The sequence below is a fragment of the Dioscorea cayenensis genome, chromosome 15 (assembly GCF_009730915.1).
Source record: "Dioscorea cayenensis subsp. rotundata cultivar TDr96_F1 chromosome 15, TDr96_F1_v2_PseudoChromosome.rev07_lg8_w22 25.fasta, whole genome shotgun sequence".
NCBI classification, from domain to species: Eukaryota; Viridiplantae; Streptophyta; class Magnoliopsida; order Dioscoreales; family Dioscoreaceae; genus Dioscorea; species Dioscorea cayenensis.
In genome coordinates, this window is record NC_052485.1 from 13,429,257 (window position 1) to 13,455,277 (window position 26,021).

Here is a 26,021-nt window from a genome sequence, read left to right on the forward strand (position 1 = left end):
CCCGTGGAAAATTTTCTTTTAATTATATTTACAACATAAGTGGCGGATCTATTTTTGGTGCTTGAAGAGGAACTTTTACTAGATTGAGGCATATTGAAAGTCCTTCTATCACCATATTTTCTATAATATTCATTATACATATCATAAAATAAAGAACGATAATTTTCTTTCGAAATAGAATGATCAAAACCCATATTATTATCATAAGAATCAATTATGCAAAAAGTGCCATCAATTTTAAAACGGGGGTCAAGAAACATAGCTAAAATAGGAAGTGGTTCAATTTTTCCAAAATATTTTTTAAATTTTACCTCCATGGGAGCAATACTAGGAGCAAAATTAGGGTCTTCTCTATATTTTGCAAAAATCTCACTAATAAAAAATATTTAGTTAACAATAATAGATGAAGTGGAATAATAAACACCGGACAAAATATTAGTTGAAGCATAAAAAATTTCCAAAAATTCCTTAATTAAATGGCTAACTTCCCAATCATAATTAGTGACATGATCATTGGGAAATCTCTCATTAACAAACATAGAAATAATATCTCTATCATTATAAGCACACTCCAACATTTCATAAGTTGAATTCCACCTATGCTCAACATCAATAATATATCTTTTACATTTTCTCCCCCTTTCCGAACAATAAGCTTGAAAATCATGTCTTCGGGTTGAACCATTTCGAACATATAAAATAGAATTTCAAACTTTTTTAATATGGGCCTCAATTATTTTTAAACCATCTTTAACACATAAATTCAAAACATGACAAGCACAACGCACATGAAAAAAAGCCCCGGAAAATAAAGGCATTAAATTTATTTTTAAAAGATCGGTCGCATTGTTATTTGCCGAAGCATTATCCAAAGTAATTGAAAATATAGAACTCGAAATACTATACTCCTTAATAGCCAGAGTTATATAACTTGCAATAACACTTACGGTATGGCGGTGTTCTAATTCAAAAAAACTTAAAAATACGCTTTTGCAAAAACCCAATTATTATCAATATAGTGAGCGGTAACACAAAAGATAATTTGTTTGAAATTGAGAAGATCAAATATCCAAGTAAGAAAAAAATTTTTAAAAAGAACAAGAAGATAATTCGAAATTAATTTTTTTGTTTATAATCATCATAAATAATAAGGCAATATTTTCTCATAGTATTTCTTGAAACCGATTTAAAATTTGGATTAAAACCTCGAATAAGCATTTTTATAAAAAGCGGTATTTTTCGGCAAGATAAAAAAAGGTTGCTCATTTTTTTAACAATAAATTTCGCAACTTCTTTTTCTTGCATTTTCATTATTAAAAAAATAAAAATTTCCCATACTCGAATCGATAGAAAACTAATTTGTGTTTGTGTGGGATCGTGTGGCTTCAGCGGCATGCTTGTCGGCATGTCTTTTTAAATGCCCGTTCCCCAAGTTTGGCAAGAAAAAAATCTTTTTACATTTTTTTACAAAACCGCCCGAGTGCCTTTGTTCGGAAAATCAACAATGCCATAAAATTGCCAAACCCCGGAAGTTCGTTTTCTAGAGTTTTGAGGGTTGTTACTTGATGGCCCAATATTTGGGGTCTCAATAACAACATCATCATCATCCGGAGAATTTAACGGGGTATTTTCATAAAAACCAAAGGGAGAATTATCGGATGGAAAGTTGGGAGAAGAACCATCCATTATGAAAATTAAAAATTAAGAACAACGGATTACCTCAATTGCTTTAACAAATAATTTACAAAGTCGATTTTTGGTGCCGATTTCTTTTGAGTGCAATTGAGATACTTGATGATGAACTTGACACTTGGATTTGCAAACTTGAAGCTTGGAAGTTGCACTTAGAAGCCAAAGAGAGAATTAGATTGAGAGATGAGAGAGTTTGGTGTGAAAATTTTAGTTTGAATTTATTGGTATTTATAAAATTTTTAAATATTTTTATTCCAAAAATGCCCTCTTAAACTAGCCGTTTATAGTTGTTGTAAAGGGCAAAATTGTCATTTACATCAAAAGACTAAAAATACCCATAAAACTAGCCGTTAGATAGTTGTTGGGATGGGTAAAAAAATGTCTTTCTATCAAAGCAAAAAAAGAAAAAAACTAAATTCAAAGTTATAATACTCATTGAAAAAGTGGACCGTTGCGGGCGCCCACGCGTCTGGTCGGCACGGCCTAGTCGCCACCGAGCCGGGGCCGCGTGCCGGGCCGGCCCGCGTGCCCGGGCTGGCACGGCCCAAGCTGGGCTGTGTGTCGGGCCGACACGGCCCAAGACGGGCCACGTGTCGGGCTGGCCCACGGGTCACAGAACCCTGGCCTGGCCCAGCCCGGACATGGTACTGTAGCATCGTGTCTGGGCTGGGCACGGCCCAAATCGTGCCGGGCCCAGGCCGACACGGCCCGTTTGACACCTCTAGATAGTCGTGATGATGGTCTTGTGGCGAGTCCTCTACTCGTCCAAAGGTCCCTATGTCCGGCCTAGGATACACCTCGCCGGATCGGTGCCAATGAAAGCTCTCCCACTAACCTTCTTCCAAACGGAGCGCGATGTTTGAGCGGTAGAACCTCTCCAAATCCCTAGCCAATACCTCTCAAATCCCTAGTCGCAGCTCTCTCTCAAGTTGGGGAAAAGATGGAGAAAAGAATCCTGAAATCGAGGCTGAAATCGGCTTTTAAAGGGCTAGAATCGAGAATCCACACGCCCCTGTGGATATTCCACACGGGCTTGTGGAATTAACACACGGGTGTGTGGAATTGTCACACGCCCATGTGGCTTCTCTGGCCAACTCCTTCGGCCGGCTGTGAACAATACCTGCTACAGTATTTTGCCACAATGTTGCTACAGTGTCCTGCTGCGGTACCGGTCCAAAACACTCCCGAAACCACGCTTTCATCGAGGTAACGTAAACGGGCACACGTTTAAGTCGTAGATCGCTTTGTTTCTTTAATGAACGACCGCGTTGGTGGAGATCTTGTTACACATGCACAAGCCGGAATACTTAGAATGTGACTGTCTTCACGTTTGAACTTTCTCAAGATTTCCTCCAAATGGTACACTAACGATCTACATTGGCTTCTTTCTCTAAGATTCGGCTTCACAAACCTATATGCATGAAGTAACATAAATACACACATATTAGTGTTAAAACCCGATAAAAGTAATGCTCATCATAAGAAAAGAACACTTCGCATTCTTATCACACAAACACTTATCAATTACCAACAAAGGGTCAGATTAAATGTCAGCATAAGCAGGTATTCCCGTGTTAGTGTGGCTAACATGGGAAATGTGATCAACTACACAATGCCAACTCAATATCCAATAAGAAATAAGGCTTCTTCCTCAGTCATGCCTGGTGGAAAGGAAATGGAATGTTTTGATGATGTAAAACTCTATTGATATTTAAATTATGAACTTTATAAACTTGTAGTATTGTTTATTTTGTGTCAATGTCCTTTGGATTTGTTATGAAGTTTCTTTTAAGCACTGTAAGTTATGTATTTCGTTAGGTTTGTTATGATGAACTTTGTTGTAAGCACTGGAAGCTATGTATTTGGTTGCCTTTGTTATGAATTGTGTCAATTTTTTATCCAGGTTTTATCAACTCAACAAATTTGTATTGTGCACATTTATTACAAGGCTTCGGTATATTTGTATTATGCTAATTTTCCCCTCAGTTTTATCAACTAAGCATATTTGTATTATGCTAATTTATTACCATATTTATGCAACTCAGCAGATTTGTATTGTGCACATTTATTCCCAGGTTTCAGCAAACCATATGGAGTAAATAGGAATTTTTTTCCAGTTTTGAAATCTGTTTATAGATTTTAGTAACCCATAATGCAAATTTTGGTACATATAAGTCTGCAGACTTATATTGTGCAAATTTTTTTAAAACTTTAAATTGGCATTGGCAGTGCAAACTTGTATTTTTTCCCCAGTTTCAACAAACCATATGGAGTAAATTTATATGTAGATTTCAGCAACCCATTACGCAAATTCTTATGGAGTAAATTGGTACAGTAAAAAATTCTCATGTGAAGAATGAAAAAATTGCACAACTAAAATAATAATTCAAAACAATCTCACAATAACACAAATGAAGTAAACTGAAGATCTTACAATCTCACAAGTATTCATTCAAAATAAAGTTAAATTTCAATCTCACAATCATTTCACAAGCCTTCTAAACCTACAAGCAGACAATCTAAACTCCATTACAGACATTCTCACAAGCCTTCTAAACTTACAAATCAAGATTTAATCCATGAGTGATGCCCTAATGTGGGCTAAGTAATGCTCCAGATTGGCCGGAGTCATGCTCGATTCTAGCCGGAGTAGCACACAAATCTTGCCGGAGTGATGCCCTAGTCTAACCAAGAAAAAAGAGTGGGTCATACTGGCCGAGAACAAGGAGGGTCGTTTGGTCGGAGGGAAAGATGCCCTAGCCCTAGTTTGATAAAAAAAAAATGGTAAAGTATTGACTAGATGTGGCTGGCTGACGTTACAGTGGCCAGAGAAAGTGTGGTGAGGTGGAATGCCATGCAAGAACCTTTTTAAAACAAATAATACACGTCGGACGTCACCTCAGCACCTTCGCCAGAAATAGCCCCCAAACAGGAAATTGTGGCCCTGAGTGTGACCGGATATAAGTTTTGTGGTCACATCGTTACAAAGAAAACATATGTGGCCACAGAGTTATACTTACAAAACATTTGTAGCCACCAGTGATACTTACCCCCTTCAAGAGTTTAAATGTTGGGTTCAAGATCTGACTGGTCATATTTATTTATTTGATTTTATATTATTTGTAAAAAATGGATACCTTTTCTTTTAAATTTCGTTTAAAATCCTAAAGTTATTTTAATGAGGTCAAAACCTCAACATTTTTATGCCTCGATTTTTAGATGCATAATTGTAATAATTATAATAATATTTTAATAAAATTTTATAAATATATTATAATAAAAATTGTTAATAACAACAATTATTGTTTCACAAACACACCTTTCTATTCCAATATCAACTTTAAATTCTTATATATTTTTGTGAAGCATAGTAGAGAGTTTCTAAGAAAATATTATGTAAGAAAAAAATTAAGTTTTTTTATTGTTGGTACATAATTATTATAAAAAGAGTATAATTATTATGTAATTATTATAAATAGAGTATAATTATTATAAATATAGAATATCATGTGTATGCTTAATTGAATTATACAAGAAAATCCTCATATATTTTTGTGAAGCATAGTAGAGAGTTCCTAAGAAAATATTATGCAAGAAAAATATTAAGGTTTTTTTTATGTGGGAACGTAATTATTATAAAAAGAGTATAATTATTTTATAATTATTAAAAATAGAGTATAATTATTATTAATATAAAATATCATGTGTACGCTTAATTAAATTATGCAAGAAATTTCTCGTATATTTTTGTGAAGCATAGTAGATAGATTCTAAGAAAATATTATGCAAGAAAAAATTTAAGTTTTTTTTTATATTCGGTGCGTAATTAATATAAATAGAGTATAATTATTATAAATATAGAATATCATGTGTATGTGTAATTAAATTATGCAAGAAAATTTATATTTATCTAATTTTAAATTACAATATAAAAAATTAAGTTTTTTTAATTGTGGATGCGTAATTATTATAAATAGAGTATAATTATTATGTAATTACTATTATAAATACAGAGTAAAATTAAGTTTTTGGTACGATTTTGGGTTGGTCTTGCCAAAAACCGTGACAAAAAAAGAGATGATAGGTTTTTCACCGTTTTTGGCATGGCCAATCCAAAACCGTGGCAAATGCTATGATTTCCACTGTCACTATTTTTGGCACAGTTTAGGCTTGGCTATGCCAAAACCCGTGACAAAGAAAGGATGGTGTGCTTGTCACGTTTTTTTTGCACGACTAAGCTAAAAACTATGGCAATGGAGTACATGGTATTTGGCACGGTTTTTGGCATAGCCAAGCCAAAACCGTGAAAAAGAAAAGGAAAATATACCTAAATAATATTAATAAATATGAATATTAATTAGAAAATTAAAATTGCTAAACTATTTTGGTAGACATACAAAGAACCTATTAAGAAAAGGGAATGCTAGAGTTTCAAAGAACAAGAATCACATTTTTCATCCTTAATTTGGTAAAGTATTTGTAAACATCTAAAATTCAATTAACAATTCTTTTTTAATAAAGGTTGATTAGTTGCTAGGAAAATAAGCTCATTCTGGCAAGACAGAATCAGAGGTAATTTAAGACACGTTTGGCACTTTTAGGAGAGTTGGTTCTGAACCATAAAGTTTTTCAAAAAGAGCTTTGTTTAAAAACACTATTTGAAATTTATATAATAAACTTCTATCCTTCTTCAGTATTTTTCTCAACATTACTAAGAACTAATGCTATTTGGTTTGACTCAATATTGATCCTTGAACCTGACGGCATTGTTTGTTTTTGTCTCTCAACTTGATCAAACTAAATTAATTGTATGTTGTGCTTTTGGATGTAGGATGGATTTGATTCAAATGTTGTAGTCACTGCAAACATCTTGGAAAGCTCCACAAAAGAATTGGATGGGAGACAGTACTACTTTGTGCAGTGTTAACAAGAAATACTGATGGAGAGGAAGGTGGGAAGCACCTGCTCATCACACCTACTGTTTATGGTGATAAGCTTTACATGTGCAAGGCTCAAGTTGGTGACAAGACATGGTTCAAAGGTGCAAGGAAGTATGTTGAAAGCTCTGCCATTTTTTTAGTGTTGCATGATTCATCTTTTTTAATTTGCAAATGAGTTGGTTTTTTCATTAGTATGTTTGCATTATAAGCTTACTTATTGTATCCAATTTGTTTTAAATTATCATACAAAGCTTTATCAAAAAGTTTCATGAGGAATAACAGTGAAATCACATTGTTTTATCAAAGATAATTTTAAGATTATAGCTGCATCAATCAAAATGATGCAATCCTTCATCCATTAGAAGTTGCTGCTTCCTCAAAGACTACACTCAAGAAAAACCGGAAAAAAAAACATTATGTTACAGAATTATTGGTCAATTTCTACTCTAGTTACATCCGGATTCATCGACATTTACACAGTAAAACAAACAAAAATCAGATCAGTTCTGCTCTTGAAGCAAAATAACTGTCAAAATGTTTCTCAGCTTATGGTGCCATTGTAGATAACCTTTGTAATAACTGATAAGGGAATCATGGCAACATGGCCTTGGTTTCCATAGAGTCCAATTCTCCCAAAACTTGCTGCTGAGCTGTTCATCGTCGCATTTAGATTAAAAGTGAGGTTTTGTTTCTGGCCAATCAAGATGGAAAATTTTGTAGGTATCACAGAAAGGGCAACACCATATGGAGCACTCCAACTGACACTAAAAGTCTCATTGCTCCCAATGTTGGCGACTGTTCTTAGAATGGTTCTTGACTGGTTAAGCAGCGCAACAGTAATGGAAGGTAAGTTTAGGTTTGCGCCGTTCATGGTAGTGTTGCCACAGTTATTGCTAGTGTAATTCAGAACTACAGGACTAGATCCATTGATTCCACAGAGAAAGGAAAAGAAATCATCATAACCTGCCATTAATGAATTAGATACCGAAGTAAGACTTAGACGATGCTTGAAATGGTTAAGCATAACAATCATCAACAATGGATAGAAAGAAGTCTATGCCAAATGAGGAAAGAGAAGTTCAAATCATTGTTTCGTCATTATAGTTTAGAAGGAAGATGCATGCTTACCAGTGTCGAAGATGAGTCCAGGGTCCAATGCTGCGGTTGCATTAACAAAACCACTGCCCATGTCAAATGGTGTTGCTGGTGATTGGGTGGAGTCGGGATTGCTGTAAGAACGTTGAGCCATGATCGGACCACCTAGTTTGTCATACAGTGTAGCAGTTGTCGATAGCGCAGAAGCAATGGCTGAAGGACTAAAAGTAGGAAACTTTTGCTTGATAAGTGCAGCAAGTCCAGCAACATGAGGAGCTGCCATGCTTGTACCAGAGATCATAGCAAATTTCTCACCTGTCAGGTATACTAAGAATATAAGATCAATATCATTGATAATATTATCAATTTGAATGGGGATTATCATCGGTGAACCAGTGATAGTACCTTGAAATTCAGCAGAGTCAGCACCCTCAGAACTCCAAGCGCCCCATATGAGATTTCCAGGTGCAATTACATTGGGCTTCATTATGTCAGCATCAGTTAGTGAATTGTCCTCTGGATCCGGTCCTCGAGAAGAATAATACATTACTTTTGGTGCCAAATTGCTGTAGTTAGCTGTTAGGCCACCTAAAATTTTTGCAAGACCACCAAACTTGATTATTGATTTTGTAGTGGTGTCCCTTACGAGTGTGTTATTGTAGTATTGGAGGAAAACCTGCCATAAATTTTATAATTATGTTATTGACTTAAAGCAGTTTAGCAGTAATTTTGTCCTTACAAGTAAAAACATGTTTGACTTTTCATCTATCACCAAATTTTTACATTTGGAATTTAGGAGCATAAAAATAAGTACGCATATGAAAACAAACAAAACCAACCAAAAAGAAGAATAATGAAGAATGAGGAAAGTGAACAGGAAAAGAGAGAAAACCAAATTAGTAATCGTAGAGATTCTTTGGTGAGACATACTTAATTGGACACTTGGATTAACTAATATTTAACATTTGCAGTTTCTAATGGCATTGAGTGAATTGGCTTTCAGTATGCATGGAAAAATGAATTCTCTAGTCATTGAAGAAAAATAGTCAGATTGAGTACTTGAAACAGGAAATTTAAGAAAGCTAGCATACATTCTGATTGAGCGCCAGCCAAAGCCAAAGAGAGAACTCAAGAAATTAATTAAAGCCAAAAAGAGAACTCCAACAATTAATTACAGTGATAGCAAAAAGCATTAGGGTGACTAAATGGATATTGCAGGCTGCTAGAGGGCAAAAGAAAAACATTTCAGTGCTTCCTGAGCATGCACAAACTCAAACATTCCATGCCATGCATCCATAACTCAACAAATAAATACTAGAAAAACCGGGTCATACCTTTGAGTCGTCAGGAGATGGTATTATTAAGCCTGGTATGCTCATAGGAGTCGGGTTAATCTGAAATCCAAGCACAAAAGGATCCATGTAGAATATAATGCCAGCTGCACTGACATTCGTTGCTGTTTCTATGGCTTGGCTGATGGAAGAAAGCCCCAGCACAAATCGAATTGAGTAGCTACACACTAAGATGTTTCCTTTAACTAAATCTTGATTAAGATAACTTGGGTCCTGGCATTCTCCCAAATACATGCCATTCGCATCTGTTGAATCATTCTTCAGAGCATGCATTGCGGAAACCAGTGTGTACATTGAGTCACCATCTGTTCCAGCTGTAATATACACAATTAACTAGTTTTCATGGCTAACTCAATAGGGGCTCTGTTAAGAAAAATGAGAACAAAACTTTGGCTATCTTAATTCCCATGATAAGAGTTCAAAAATTAATTATAGAAGAAAGGAAAAGGAAGAACAGCAGTAATGTCTGAAAAAATGTCATTAAAGAAATGAAAGCAAACTTACGAGCAAGCCCAGCCCCTGAAATAGTAAGATTGTCTCCCAATACGATATAATTGTTGTAAATCCTATCATGAGTGGCAGCACCTACTGTAAATATCCACGGACTGAAGGAAGACATGCTCTTAGGTGCAGGCCCAGTGTTGCCTGCTGCTTGGACAACAAATATTCCAGCTTTTATAGCAGAAAGCAAAGACATATCTATAGGATTGAAGAATGTTGCCAACCCAGACGGTCGTCTGTTGGGGGTGATAGACAAACTTATTATATCAACACCATCTTCAGCTGCCTGTGAGCAGAATTCATTAGAGGCAGCAGAATGTAAGATTGTATGCAGCTTGAAATTTATATAACATAATTTTCGCTTTATATTTCAGTCATTGGTATCAAAGAAAACAAATGCAATAGGAAATTATTGGGAATATAAGCAACATAGAATTATTCTTGCAAACAAATTGTGTTCAGGGCCAAGCAACATTAAGTAATTAGCACTAGTTTATTTCCCCTAGTCAGTAAGAAAGTTACGATTAGAGAAATAAGTCTTCTCGTTTGTAGTCTTGGTGGTACTATACTATCAAATTATTTGATCGTGTCTGCCATCATAGTACATTACTTGTATATCTGCAATATACTAGATCATTACTTTACATAATTGCACCAATTAACACCCTTTCTCATAACGTCTATGCATCTAGGGTTTTGTCCCATGTAACCTAAGCTGAGATCATATTCTCTATTGTTAGCTTTCCTAGTGTGCTTACACGTTGCATTTTCTTTATGGAATAATTCTCTCAGATAGTCCCTCTACGTTTTCAAACGTGCCCTTTTAAGTCCCTATAGTTTAAACTGTAACATTTTAATCCCTCTACTGATTAAATTGAATCATATTAGTCCCCATTAGGGTTAGGGTTTAGGGTTTAGAAGGACTAACATGGCTCAATTTAAGACAAAAAGGTTATAGTTTAAAGTGTAAGGGCCCAAAGGGCATGTTTGAAAAAGTAGAGGGACGATTAAGAGAATTAAACCTTTCTTTATTAGCTACTTATGGGTTTATTACATTAGGTTATTATTTTTATTATTCTTTTTTTTTGTTTCGATATCTCTTTTCATTTTTTTTTTCCCTTTTCACTTCTAGAGTTATGGTACACTGATGAAATTTCTGCCACTTATTCAAACCTTGCCATGTTAACTCCATCATTAATTTCCTTTTATTTTATGTTTTTCCTCTTCGTTTCTTTTCAAATTTGTTCTCAAACTGTGAAGTTCCTCCTTGCTTCTCTTGGCTCCTAAAAAACACCTTTTCCTAAATATGTTTTGCTATGAGCAAATAAAGCTCTAGAAAATTCTTAACTTGTTTAACCTATTTTACCTGACCATTCGTTAGTTGCCCATTGCAAAACATAGTTAACTAAAGTTCAACCAGTTTAGTAGTTGCCTTCCAAAAGAAACATGTCACAAAAGAGGTCTATAAGTTCTTTAAAAAAGAGAATTTCAAAAATGACTAAAGTAAGTCAAATGGTAGTCCATTATTGGAGAATTGGAATAAAGATGCAAGACTTTGCATTGCTCATTGGATACTCATTAGAAGGTACAATCAATGTAATATTCATGCATCCTTCTCATGTTACATGATAGTCACATTTTTCCAAATTCAGCAATATAACAGGGCATTTTTAAGAGGGGTTTTCAGTAATCATAGAATTTATATTGCTAGTCAGAGGTGCTAAGATAAGATGATTTACCTGGTCTATTGCAGCAACAACATCAGCTGCAAAGCCCCCAAAACTTTTGTACAGAGCCTTATAAACTGCAATGCTACAACAAGAGTACGCCAAATTTGAAGCAATGTCTCATTATATAACTGAACCATTGTCATAAGTACGAATGAAATAAAGTACATACTGTGCGCGAGGAGCCATGCCACTTGCATTCCCAAATTGATGATTAGAAACAACAACTGGAATCCCATGATTACCAGCAGCGATGGATGCAGTATGCCTGTGATCCCAAAAGGATATAAATAAGGAAAGTGCAAAATTTTGAAGGAAGTGACACATACAGAATCACCAATTTCAGGGAATTGGAGTCCAATCTTAAGTGGACTTGAAAGGCCCTGCTCGTTAGGAAATGACTAACAAAAAAAAAAAATCCTCATCTTATCAAGACATGCCTCCCAGTAAAGTTATTATTCATCTAGCGTAGCAACTCGAAATGAAAACCCAGAAAGAGCAGAATTTGTAACTATCAAGCAATACTCACGTCCCATGGCCATCACCATCAAATGGGGAAGCATGATCCTGAGAATTGTTAAAAATTCCTCTAGTTATGGCAGAAGCTGCAAAATGTCGTGCTCCTACAAGTTTTCTGTTGCAAGACCCAGAAGGGAAGTCCTGTGTTACTTCACAAACACCTGAATAATGTGCAGGAATAGGATACTGATTGAGAGAAAGATCATCAGAGAAGCTGGGGTGTGTTGGATCAATCCCTGTGTCAATGAAACCAATGACCACTCCCTCTCCAGCAACCTCAGGTCCTCCTTCCTTAACCCAAGCTCCATTCGGCAAACCTAAGAATTCAGGTGTGTGCGTTGTATCTGTTCTAACAGAGAAATCTAATACCACGTTTGACACTTCTTTCCTTCTAGCAAGTTTGTCAGCCTATAAAACAAATTATAGCACGTCAGAAAAATACAAAAATTATCCTGAATAAATACTAATGATTTATATATATATATATATAAATGTCTCACATGTGAATAAATTATATAGACATTTTCCACAGTGTAATTTTATCAGCCTTCTGCTAGAAAAACTACGTAGGACCAAAAGGTGAGCAAAAATGAAGCAGCATAACAACCAACTTGACAGATCCAGAGAGAATTATAAGAACAGACTCTATGAAGCATATAGACATCTTTTCGTGAATCAATTATCAACCATGTAAAACTAGTCAACCAGATAGCAAATAAAATTTGAAGTGTGCAACAAGTGATTCATTACCTGTGTTGGAGTAATAAGAACTGCAAAGCCATTGACCAAATAATGATAACTGTACAGTTTAAGATAATTTTGCCCTTTCAGAGCCTTTCGCAATAGAGAATCTTGGAGATGAATCAGATGTGAACTGTAGCTTTTATCTGTCCCACAAGATTTCCTGCATTAATTCAAAGCACGGTTATAAACCCAAATGACCAAAAAAATTAACTTTTAAACAAACAAGGTTATACCCAAAATACTTGATGCAGAAGTAATATGAGGGGAAAGTAAAACAAGGTCAAAAGCAACGTTAGGCGGAGCAAAGTAATTAGTGAAGAACGACTTCCAAAATAGATAATGCTGTAGATAAAACTAATAACAACTCACTCCTCAACTTAATTATAGGCCTCGTTGATTAGAATGAATGGCAGAGAAGTGTTTGTCTTGGAGTAACTTGGGAGTAAAGCGGGGCAAATCTTCTCTTACATCAGGCACTAAAAAAAGAGTGAGTTGTCCGATCCATTGTTAGATGATTTCATGTTAGAGCAGTTACCCATTTTACTAGAGTTAGTCTAAGTCAAACCCAGGCATATTATATGCAAATGGAGAGAAATAAAGGTTACCATTGGCCTATAGTGGAAGTGACAAACTAAAAAATGGCATTAGTTTGAATGACAGGAACATATCACAAAATTATGAAAAATTATAAGAACATCTTAAAGCATTTTCATGATAGGTTTAACTAGAGAATGGTGGCCCAACCATTTTAAGATAAAAATTGTTGCATATATTTCAAAACGTATATCAATGGCATGTCCCTAAAAAGATCGTATTAAAGGTTAAGAATCAAAAAAGGGAAGAAAAAAATATTGATAGAATCACAGATCTATTAATTTTAGAAAAGTAAGAAAAATTAACAGCCACAAATAGTAATATAAAAAAAAAAAATATATATATATATATATATACATATAAGACATATATCCTAAAAAAAAAAACAAGGCAACATTATTAAGTACAAAAACTATAATAGCTCTTATTTATGTCATATATCAACTGCCAAGTGCAAAATATAAATTTCTCAGTAAAATTTATGAAGTTATTTAAAAAGAATATTTTTTTTAACCAAGATAACCAAATCACCTCAAGGATGGATAGACCGCTAAACTAATTACAATGTAAAAAACAATCAGGACAACTAACCACCCATCAAGTTAGCACCATCCAAAATTAACCAAGAAACAAAAAGCATGGCTATTATCAACATGAAATCATAACTAGCAGGTTATATAAAATTCTCAAAGATGCTTGCCCCCAAGAGTCTCAACAAATATGCTACATCTAAATTGAGCTAAATGCTGAAAATAGAACCTACTGAAAGTACATTAGATTAATCATAATTAGAGGTACATGTATTAGGAATTGAATTAAAATGAGAGTGGACAGTACGAATCTATCAAGTATGCCATCATCTTATTTAAAGCACAGAAAGATGTTCTTTAGGGTGACTAAAGCTTGACTACGTAATACATTTGGTGTCAATTCCAAACTCCAGCTACCACAAAGTCAAACAAACTTGGTTGGTTTAATTTGAGCTGCGCCTGAACAGCTTGAACTCAGCTCATTTAGTTTCAAGCTGGTACAAAATTAATTTGATCCAAGGTCAAGCAAGTCTTGGCACTTCTACAAGTCTACTCTGCACATATTACGTAGTACCAAAATTTGCTGTCATGAGGACAAACTCCTGACTATTAGAGATAAGATGAGTGGGATTTCCCCAAAATAGAGAGGTAACTATCCAAAGCAAGAACCAAGCATATACATTAAACATTAAAAACACAATGCACTAATCTAACACAGACAAGCAAAAGAGATTTTTCCCCCCTTTTTTTAAAGAATTACTGGCCCACAAGTTTTTACAGCAATAATGATTATCACATTGACCATATGAGTATAAAAAGTAGGACATACTAAACAAAAACTATAAATTAAAACAAAATAAAAGGAAAAGCAGAAAGAAAGGCCATTCAGACACTAGAAAAAAAGGACCACAATTCAACAATAATAATAACCAAAGCAGATAGGCATATATTGAACCAAACATAGATAATTCATGAAAAGAAAAGAAAACAAGAAATGAGTAAAGTGTATCACCTGGGTTTGTTGAAGGTGTTAAATTTGCCAGATGCTCCATAACTGAGGGCACTACTACAAAGCTTCTGAAACTGACCATTGTAATGAGATGCAGGAGCTTTCTTCATGGTCACAATGTACACAGCTGCATTCTCTTGACAGAGACTCATCACCAACATCCCCAAACATGTAAGCCCCCATAAATGCACCCAATTAATACCACCCATTTACACACCCAAAAAAAAAAAAGAAAAAAGAAAAAAATACAACTTCGCAAAGGAAGAAACACAAAACAATCCTTATGACTTCTTCCACCACATAACACAGTTCCCTAAATCCCACTTCACTGCTCCATCAAAATGAAGAGTAGAAACAAGGAGAGGGAAGAGACTCGCTACAAGTTGTAGAGCTCTTTAAGGATCCCAAGAGAGAGGTGGGAGGAGGGGAGGAGAGTTTTTTTCTGTGGTAACGGAGACAGCATCTGGGGCTTTTTCTTTAGCAAGGGGGTAGTGTTGGTGGTGGTGGTGTCTGATTTGCCTGCTGAGTGTCTTTATACTAGTATGCTTCCTGCTACAAGGCTAACAGCTAAGCAACTGGAAAGCAAAAGAGTAAAGAATAGAGCGCATGGAAAGAGAGAGAGAGAGCGACCTAGAGAGAGGGGCAGGCCTTTTCTTAGTGCACTTGAATAAATGAACTTGTAATTTTACTGAGATAAGAACAAATAAATAAATAAGTTGGTTTTTGGTGTTTTTGAAGAAAATATATATTTATATTTGGTAAAAGGGATTAAATGAAAAGTGCTATTAGTTTTCAAGATTGAGGAGCTAAGAGAGAGTGGTTTTCAGATTTTTTTTTTTTATAAAAATGATAAGCACCAAATTAAAACTGTATCTCACACAAAATTATTATGTAATGTAAGTTGAAAGATTTATACTTGAGATCTCTCAATCACACTATACGGTAATTACCATTAAACGTTTAATTTTAAATTTTTCAAAAAAAATTAGATGTTTTAAAAAAAATCAGATATATATTATTATTAATTTGTTTTGTTACAAAAATGGTCATCAATTATTTGGAAACTGTACGTGTGATAAACATGTTTGGTATGCTTATTAGAATAAAATAAGATATGTTAAAAAAAAAAAAAAATCAGTCATATTTATTATAATAAGTAATATTTCATATTTATAAATTTAAAAATATGAATTTGAAGATATAAATCTAGTTGGGTTTAGCATTCTATTAGTTTATTTTTTTTAAGTTAAATTGAGCCCAGAAGATATGTTTGACTTGTATCTAATAATATCATGAGATAAACAAATTAATCAAATATATTTAAAAAATTAAATTATTACTATTATTATAATAACTTTGTAAGAGAATGAAATCATGAGTGAATGTCTGTGGAGTGTGAAGTCTGTGGCTTTTAACAATGTGGATGGTGGTGTGCCCATCACTCTTCTTTAGCCCCCTTCTTTTTCTTCCTGTTTTTCCTTTTTTTAAAACAATAATAATAAATAAAAATAAATAATATTTATTATTATTATTATTGATAAACCTCTTGTGTTCATCGAGCACATGAAAGAGGTTCCTTTAAAAGCTAAGTGCTACCAAAACCATTAGAAAAAAGAGTTTATTAACTAATAATGGCTAATCTATGGGATCTATTCTCAAATAATATAATCATACTTGGTTGGACTAATCTCCTTTCGGACCTTTCCTTATGCTGATAAGAATCTTCAACATGTTCTCATGATTTCTTTGGACACAGGAAATAGCTTTAATTGTTCCACTCAGATAATTAAAATTTTATTTATTTGAGTAACTAAACATTTATAATTCTTAGTTAGTGGGAGTGAAAAATTGGTTAGATGCAAATAAAATACATATCAAATTTAGTATGCAAATCAAACACATTTATTAATTAGGATTGATTCAATATTAAGACTAAGTTGGTTTAACTCGTACATACCTCCACATAGCACTAAGTTTATGGATAATCTTATAGTTATATCGTGTTATCATATAAAAATTAGCCAAAAGAATAAAACCTTTCTTTCATTTTTTTTTTTAATTAATGTAGAGAGTTCAACTCCCTCTTGCTTGCATCTAACCATTAAATAAATAAAGCTAGCAACATCATTAATTATATGGATGAATAAATAGCTTGTGTATGCCCTCAAGTCAACCCTTAAAATAATCTAGAACATTTCACTTATTTTCATTAATTTTCTTGTAAAAGAATATAAATAATTGCAAACTATTCAAGAAATTGCTTGATGCTTATGCAAAAATACAAAAAAGAAAATGAAAGACAAAACACACACACACATGAATGAATAAATTGTTCAATACATGGACAAGTAGCATAATACACAAATAATAAATATATAGATTGGCATTGTGAGCGAAGAAAGGTTTCCAATGATCTAAAATCATGCATGACCGTTTCATTATGGAAAGGATTGGTGATAAGGCCAAAGGAGAAAGGGAAAGGAATCCAAAGGTGTGTTGGATTTGGAGGTGAAGATCATGTGTAATGAGATGGTTGGTCCCTTTCTAAAGTGTGGCTGACTTTGACTCTTTTTAGTATAGGAGCTTGTTGGAATGGGGGCCACCAACAATAGGAGTGATAAGTTTTATATTTTTTTAATTTGTAATTAAAAAATTAGAAGCTATTTTTTTTTTTTTCTAAAGTAATGAGTAACATGGAAGTATTGAACAACGTAGTTTTTATGTTTCAAATATGTTGAAAAAGGACATTACAAATTTGGAGAGAGTTTTTAAAACAAGTTAATTGAAATTTGCATTAGTTAATAGTATTTTATTATTAAAAATTTTAATTAATGGTTTTAAGTATTTAATAAAATTTTGTGAAATAAATATTATGTACAAACCAAATATATTAAATAATAAAAAATATTTTTTATAGACAACTGTTCACCTCAACTAATATTCCTTAATATTATAGAAATGAATATATCTTTCAATCTCTCACTTGGCAAGAGAAATAATTATTATTTTCCTGACATGAAATAATTATTTTTCTTCTAACATGAACATCGTTATATATATATATACAAACATTTATAACATGTTTAGCAAATATATATATTTATATTTATATATATATATATATATATATATAAACAAACATTTATAACATGTTTAGCAAATTTCCCATTTATCTCATATTTGAACATGAATGTTGATATACAGAACCATGTCAAAAGTATAAGAAGAGATTTCTACAACATTTTGGTTTATTTTAAAATATTATAAAACATTAGAACAATTTTAGTTTCCTATTTTTTTTTTTTTTAAAAAGAATCCTAAAAGACTTTGGAGCATTTAATATAGAATATCAAGGATAATATATATAATAGTAGAATAGAGTGAAATATTTTAGGGTATATCACACCTATAATCACCTAATTATACAAGTCTTTTTTATTTTGATCACCAAACTATAAAAATTTCAATAAAGTCACTTAAGTTATGATTTTTGACCAATTGGGTTACTAAGGTCCATGGAGTTAACAGTATGATAATATGGCATACCGCTTCACAGGGCCACTAACCCCATCGGTACTGTTGTAAGTACTGCATGGCCCTTTCCCTACTATGAGTTCAACCTAGAGGTGGGCATGGCCGGTTAACCTGCCCAGCGGGCCCGACCTACTGGGTTGCGGTTCACCGACCCACTGACCCAGACCGGGCCCGCTGGGTGTAGAACCCGCCTGGCCTGGTTGGCCCGTCGAACCCGGCGGGTCCGAGTCACAAGAAGGTAGGCCCGAAACCGGCCTAACTTCCATGTTAACTTGGCGAGCCAGGCCGACCCAGCAGGTTGGGCTGGCGGGTCGAGCCGGGTTGCAACCCGGTTCTAAGCCGGGTCTGGCCTCTGGCGGGTTGACCCAGCGAGCCAACCCGCTAGGCCACGGGTTAGGGCAAGCCCAACCCGTAACCAGCTTGTCTCCATGACGGACCAGTTACGGTTTGTTGGCCCGGCCTGTCGGGTCAATGACCCGGCGGGCCGAGCACGGACTGAGCCGGATTGCCAGACGGCTTGTGCCCACCTGTAGTTCAGGCTGGTTCCGGGCCAGGCACGGACTGAGCCGGATTGTCGGACGGTCCGTGCCCATCTCTAGTTCAGCCACTCCTCACGAGAACTCGAAACGCAAATTGTTGTTGTGTCCCAAAGCATGGCGCCAAGCAATAGAGTGAGCTATTGCCTGAATAGTGGCCTGAACTATTGACTATGCAGATGAGAAGCAATAGGAGATAGGTGCTATTTTCCTCATCTTTTAACACACTCTTACCACCATAGTCGCTGTCCCTCTGGTTCTACTAAAGGTAATCGCATCCATACTTTAGAAGTTACTAGATTGATCTATTTCTTAATAAATTGAGTCAAGTTGGTGTTTATTGGAATTCTTGAATCTCTAATTTCGTTTTATTTTAGAATTATAGATCTTTATGTCCTTGTTTTTAGATACGGCCGTCTTGTCCCATTAAAGATGGGTATCATAGAGAAGATCAACGAAAGAAATAGAAGCCCACATGAAAAGGACACAAAAGAATAAAGCCACATGTTATTTCTTTCCCAATTCCTAACTTCAAAGTTTCATCAAATTTGGCCTTCAGTTTAACCTTGGTTTTTGTTTAAAATTGGTTTTAATTAGGTATGTTTTATGAATGATGAAAATTTGTCGAACTTCAAACGCATTTTGAATATTTTGTTTTATTTATCATTGTCACGCCCCCGAACCCAGTTTTATGGACCCGGGACGCTGACAAACGGCCGTACACCTACAAGGCCGAAACCAAGTAGGCATCAGTGGCCTCAAATCCCGATCCAAAACAGAACAAAAAAATCAAACTCGAGTGGATTGCATATAAAACTTATTCAAATAAAACCTAGGCCCACAACAATCGGGACTTATTACAAGCTAAATAAAACAGCGATGGCCCAACGATCCTTGCTAAGCTATCTCGCCACCCGACCTCTACTCCCGATCCGAAAAAAATATCAACAAAATTTATGAGCTTGACAGACTCAAAGTAAGTACCCACTAAAAAAATATTGGGATCATTTACACAAAATCATAATTTATCAAAATGAGAAAAATCGGAAAACCGAATTATTTCGGGTAAACAAAGATGTCAAACCGAGCATATAGGTCCCCCAAACAACTATTGCCAAAACAAAATCACAAAATTCATATATTTACCCTCGGTGACCCGAGACAAAATTTATCAAAAGCCATATTTTTACCCTCGGTGACACGAGCCAAAATTATCAAAGGCCGATATTCTTCACCGACGGCAAGCGGTGGGAAACTATAGTTTCTATAACAAAATACGTGTCGACACGGTCAGTGTTTAACCCCCAGTGACAGGGTTATTGCATAGTTAATTGGGGACTAGTTTCTATGTCAAAATACGGCATATTCACAAAACAATAAACTAACAAAATTCGGATTGGGCAAGATACGAATAATTTGCCAAACAAAATTTTTAGCAGTCGCATGATCCCATTTTATCATAGTAAAATAAACCAGTTACTTGAATTCAAACATGAACAGATAATTTTAAAAAAAATTAATAATAATTAATCAGAAATTAACTAAAACATATCTGAAATTCATAATTGGAATAATATATATTTAGATAAACTATTTAAAATTTTACAAATTAAATAATCCGAATTTAAAATAAATATTTAAACCTTTCAGATAATTCTAATCCAAAATAAAATATCATTAACTCAAAATTTCAAATAATTTAAAGTAATTCCAAAAATAAAAATAAATAAATAATTCAAAATATATATGTCAAAATAATCAGTAATTTTTTATAAAAATTCCAAAAGTTTACAAAACTTGAATTTTCAAGTATATACATATAATAGGATTTATATGTGGGATACTTACCTGATTAACGCCCAAAAATACTCTCAAACCTTACACCTTTGGCATGTCCTATATTTGGGAAGAGATCCTATTAGCTTTAAATAACAAAATCGAGGCTAACAAACAATAATATTAAACAAAAAGATTTTTAGAAGGGTACAAATGCAAAAAGTTCAAAGTATTATTCTACACTCCCAAATATTGATTATTGTGAGGGTACAATAGCAATTATCCACTCTAAAAGTCATATCAATAATTCCAATATGATCAATGAGTACTAAAACCCTCATAACTTCACTCACACTTTTCCAAATCACAAATTTCAAAATTCTAGGAACAATAGACACCTAACACTATAACATATCCGAAATTCACATAATTTAGAGTACTACTCAATTTATAACATTCAATTGAATCTCTAACTATTTCTGCAAAATTATAATTCAGACATATACTTTTAAAATATGCATATCTCTTAACCTACAACTCCAAACTTAATGAAATTTTACTGACAATCAGACAAATCAAAAATGAACGACTTTATTATTTTTTACCTTATCTAATTCAATCTCCTTGATCATCAAAATTGGCCATGATACTTCAAGTTCTGTACAGAAATATCATCCGAGACAATTATACTAATGAGGCTATATCTCACAAACTACAGATGCATAAATCTGAAATTTTGCATGTATTTATGTAACATCAAAATCTACAACTTTAATATTTTACTCTCCTTCAAATTCTTCCTCTAAGATCTCTAAAATCGGAGAGGGATTTCTGCTATTGTCAAAAATGAAAATCTGAAACCTCTCAAATTAAATCAACTAACAATTCCTTTCTCATGGCGAAAGATTATACCTCAATCAACTATACTTCACATTACATCAAATATATCATGCAAAATCTCATCCTTGAGATGTGATTAAATCTATACATGCATCACGGTCAAAGATCCTAAGAATATGCTTAGGTGCATAAATCAAAAGAGAAACAAAACTCCTTCAAACTACAAATTGGGAACAAACCCTAGAAACTCAAGGTCTAAATCTAAAGTTTAAAGGTGAATCACAAATAGAAACAAATTTTAGGGTTTCAGAAAGAAAAAAATCTAGAGCCAACCGGCATCAATAATAATTGCACAAAGCTTAAAAGATCCTACCTTGAAAGAAGCAAAAACAACTCTCGAGAAGAAGATCCACTTGTCCCCTGCCACGGCACCACCATGAAATAAAAGGAAAAGAGGGCTAGGTTTTTTATATATAAGAGATCGTGGTGGTGGAGTCTGCAATCGGATCGTGATATTTGGTAACTCGTAAGGATAAGAACAAGGGTTTTAAAATCTTATAAATCAATGGCTCTGATTGAAAAAGCTTGCATTGACGGCTAGGATCTAATTTAAGGGGTGGGGCTCACAGTCATAATAATATCATCTTGGGCCACTCAAGACTAAGATAGCGAAACTTTGTCACCTCTTACATATGCCGTCAATTATCTCCAAAAGAATTCATTAGTGTCACAAATTGTAGAATTTTGAGTGCTCTCTAAGGTAACATTCTAGTCTGTAAATCTGCGGAGGAATTAATTTGAATGAAGACAATCTCTAGTGGAATTTTATAGCACAGATTAGTATGCTCATGTGTATCAAGTAACTCTACATTGCTCAGGTTATCTTCTTAATGCACCAAAAGAATTCATGTGCATTGGTTGCATTACCATGGTATTTCTCTAAGCATATAATGCAAGTTGTTAGACGATAGTCCCTATCTTACCCTTACCTTGCTTAGGTTATCTTCTTAATGGGCTATAAAATCAACCCTTATTTGCATCGACATAATAAATTTTATTCATAATTAATTATTGCATTTTTTTATGTTGCACTACTTGCTCATGTCCCTTAATCTTACTTTGTATGATTTTTTTTTTCTTTTTGGAACCTTTAATTCCAAATTCTGTATGGAATAACCATTTTATTCTTCATGCTTGTAGTGTGAGAAAATCAACTCTTTTAACTATGATAATTAGGGATAACAATGGATGATTAATAGAGATAGCAACATCTTTATAAAGAGTGAACGTTATCCATCACTTAAGAGTTTCAATGCTTTACTGATTGTTCGGTTATTTTTTTTTATTTTATTTTTTGCATGCATTCTATCAACATGAGCTTATATGTTCTATTGATGAAAACTTAATTTCTTAAATATTCACTAGTTAAAATTAAATGTTTTCTCAATCATACTTATTTTAAGAATGTTTTACATTTTGGAGACGTTTAAGTAATGGTTGACAACTTCAAATCTTATATCTACTTTTGGCTTTAGGTCCCTTGGAGTTAGTTTTTGCTAGGGTTGCAGTTTCAATGCTGAATATTATATCAAAGCCAGAAGATATCTAAATAATTGAAGAACCAATTTCATGAAACAGACTTGACATTCTTCTAGCATCACAGGTATTACTCTAAAATATCTGTTGCTCTTTATTGTAAAATTGTAATTATTCTATAAAATTGTAATTGCAAATGTATGAAACAACCTTTGTAGAATTATCATATGCCTTTATAAAGGTATCAGTTTTAGCATGCCTCAATGCTTAATCTATAATTTATGTAAAATGGTAATTGCGCCGTCAAGTTTAGATAGTTGCATGTCTCAAATGTCTACAAAATATTTTGGCTGTAAAATTCCAACCATGTATGCAACCTTTGTAGAATTATCATATGAGTAAGTGCTGTAAAATTGCTGTAAAATTTTGTGGCTGTAAAATTGTAAGTGTAAAAGTATCATATGATAGAGAAGAGATATATCTGTAAATTGTAATTGTTGTATAAATGATCATATATTTGCAAGCCACTAACAGAACACAATCTAGAAGTATATAATATTACTATAAAATTATCATATGATAGCTATGTGAAACAAATATTTCCATACTTGACAAAACAAAATCACATTTAAATTTGAACATTTGCTCAAAAACTCATCAATGTATCACGTCATTTGTTTTCAACTGGTTAACATAGAACATGATTTACATGTCATTGGTTTCCCTAGTGGCAGCGCCTTTGTTCATGTACACCTTGGACAATCCCTTCTTATACTATATTATTGAGCATTTCCATCAGATTCAAAACCTTTCTTTTTTATTGGACCACATTTCAAGCTTTAGATAAATCTCACATATAGCTTGATGACTTGTCTTCCTTGGTGTCTTTATTGTTGTGTAAGTGTTACAAAAGCAAATATAACTTTGCAAAAGCAACTCTAATCATATAACCTGGACTAGATACCTACAAAATAGGAAAGGACTAGTATTGATAAATTTTCTTACGAAGAGGAAGGTAAAGTTGAAGGAAGAAATCAAGACAAAAAGAAAAAAAAACCATTTACCATGTAATATAAGATCATGACACTAAAGAATCTGAAAAAAAAAAAAAAATCTAAGAATACATGCATGAAAGAAAAACTTATAACTATACCATTTGACATTAGGGAAGACCTTGCTATCACTTACTAAATTCTTGAATCATCATCACAAAAAGTGGTCAAAAAGGTTCCTTTTAAGTAAACATTAGTATTTTCTACATCTAATACATCAATCTAGACTAAATTCACAAGGAAAAAACTTAAATTATATGAGATACTCATATCATCACAAAGACCTACATGTACTACATGATCTTTTATCACTCTTAGATTCTTTTCGCTGATTTGGTAATACTCAAATCCTCCCAGCATATCCATGTCTATTACATCATTCAAGACCATGATGACATTTTGGGTTTAGGGTTTTGGGCTCCCATAAACAATGACTGAGCTCAAGGAAGGAAAAGGGTTTTGTTACCTATGTGGTTTCTACAACAATGCTGATGTGATAAATGGCCTAGGACATGGCGTGCCATGTCAACTTTCCGTTATGTAATACTTGGCCGCTTAGGCCCGATACTAGGTATTATGGCAATTTCATGTTTTTATGGTGATCTTTTGAGAGAGTAGGGTTGTTTGGGAAACTTTCTCTTATTTGAATAAAACCCCAATCTCTTAACCCAAGCCATATTTTTTTCATTCAATTCTTCTTCCCCTTTCTAATTCCTCATGGAGTCATCTTGGGGTAAAGATCTCTTTCTCCCTCTTTTTCATTGAGAATAAAGGTAAGCTCTTTCATTTCATCTCTTTCATGGTTTTTTTCTTCTTGTTCTTTGCATTGAGTTGCGCCATCCTCTCTTAACTACTTTGATTTTTTTATCCTTTGAGATTAGATCTTTAATTTTCCGAGCGCCTATACTTATATTCATTAATTGGTCAGATTTTAGGTTTTGAGATCCATTGTGAAGAGTTTCCTGAAGCATAGATCATGTATTTTGGATTAAAGACTTTATAAACTAGAATATCTTGCTATTAACAGCCTATTTGATGCTATGTTGTATGGATTTCAAGTATTTCCTTGTTAGTATCATAGGAAAGCTAATATTGAGTATCCTTTGGTTTCCTTAGCTCTTGTGGACCACCAAGATCAAGTTGTTGTGCCTCCAGTCCACATGGGCATGTTAATATCCATGTGTCTCTTTGTATAAGGAACACAGGCATGTTGATATCCATGTAATTGTCAAGAGGAATTCTACCAGTAACAAGGTCCACACACCACAAGGGTGTGTGGATGCATGTGTACTTCTTAAAAAAAAAATCTCTTGCTAGCTAACATTGGTGCGTTAACGCCCGTGTATCTCTATTGGGAACACGGCCTTGCACTCAAGTTTGTGATTGCCTATGTACTTCCCAAGAAGTTCCTTGCGAGTTAACAAGGGCGCGTTAGCGCCTATGGGTTTCTTAGCATGGGGACATGGTCTTCCATACTGCTTGACTATAGCAGCTTGACCATGTACTATAGCAATTAGTGTATGTACTATATGTGATACTAAGGATTTTCTTTCGAGGTTATTTTCCTAGCTATTTTGGGTGTGTGTAGTAGTGTAGTTTGAGTAGTATGTGGAGTTTTTTTATTGTATAATGGTCATTTCTAAATTTTTTGCAGAATACATGGCCAAAAATCTACATGGGCAGACACACTGGCATTCACATGGTTGTGTGTGAGGCCGTGTGACATTCCCAGGAGTTACAGGGGCATTAACAAACCCATGTGGGTGCCCTTGTGCTTTCCTGCCGTTTGGCAATGCTGTAGCATAAGTACTATAGCAAGTGTTATGTAGCAATAGGCAGAAGGCACGTGGGGTGACTCATAGCCATGTGAAAGTGTCACACACCCTTGTAGATGTAATAACAGCCGTGTGGGTGCTCTTATGCCTTCCTGGTGTTCGACAATACTATAGGATAAGCATACTATGGTAAAATATTGTAGCAATCGGCAAAAAGACAAATGGGGTGGCACACGGGCGTGTGAAAGTGTTACACGCCCGTGTGGATG

General features: G+C 34.2%; 1 protein-coding gene and 1 pseudogene across 2 annotated transcripts; one reads left to right on the forward strand and one right to left on the reverse strand.

The window, feature by feature from the left end:
- Positions 1-5,945: 5,945 nt before the first annotated feature.
- Positions 5,946-6,807, forward strand: LOC120277709 (annotated as a pseudogene).
- Positions 6,808-7,034: 227 nt separating this feature from the next.
- On the reverse strand, positions 7,035-15,354 carry LOC120277850 (subtilisin-like protease SBT2.3). 2 transcript variants are annotated; one of them, XM_039284688.1, is made up of 10 exons: positions 14,707-15,354; positions 12,577-12,730; positions 11,837-12,234; positions 11,480-11,575; positions 11,320-11,392; positions 9,584-9,866; positions 9,062-9,393; positions 8,133-8,403; positions 7,761-8,054; positions 7,035-7,595 (listed from the first exon to the last, which is right to left on the reverse strand). In XM_039284688.1, exons 1-10 carry the CDS (start codon positions 14,910-14,912, stop codon positions 7,174-7,176), a joined length of 2,529 nt encoding a protein of 842 aa, XP_039140622.1. In that variant the 5' UTR covers positions 14,913-15,354; the 3' UTR covers positions 7,035-7,173. The 2 variants fall into 2 exon arrangements, with proteins under 2 accessions (XP_039140622.1, XP_039140623.1); XM_039284689.1 differs by having other exon boundaries at positions 7,761-8,042; positions 14,707-15,352.
- Between the last annotated feature and the right edge of the window lie 10,667 nt (positions 15,355-26,021).

Coding starts and splice junctions, on each gene's coding strand:
- LOC120277850 (XM_039284688.1), bottom strand. CDS start 14,912: ATGGGTGGTATTAATTGGGTGCATTTATGGGGGCTTACATGTTTGGGG. Junction 12,731..14,706: donor AACACCTTCAACAAACCCAG/GTGATACACTTT, acceptor GAATTAATGCAG/GAAATCTTGTGGGACAGATA. Junction 9,867..11,319: donor TTGTTGCTGCAATAGACCAG/GTAAATCATCTT, acceptor TTCTGCTCACAG/GCAGCTGAAGATGGTGTTGA.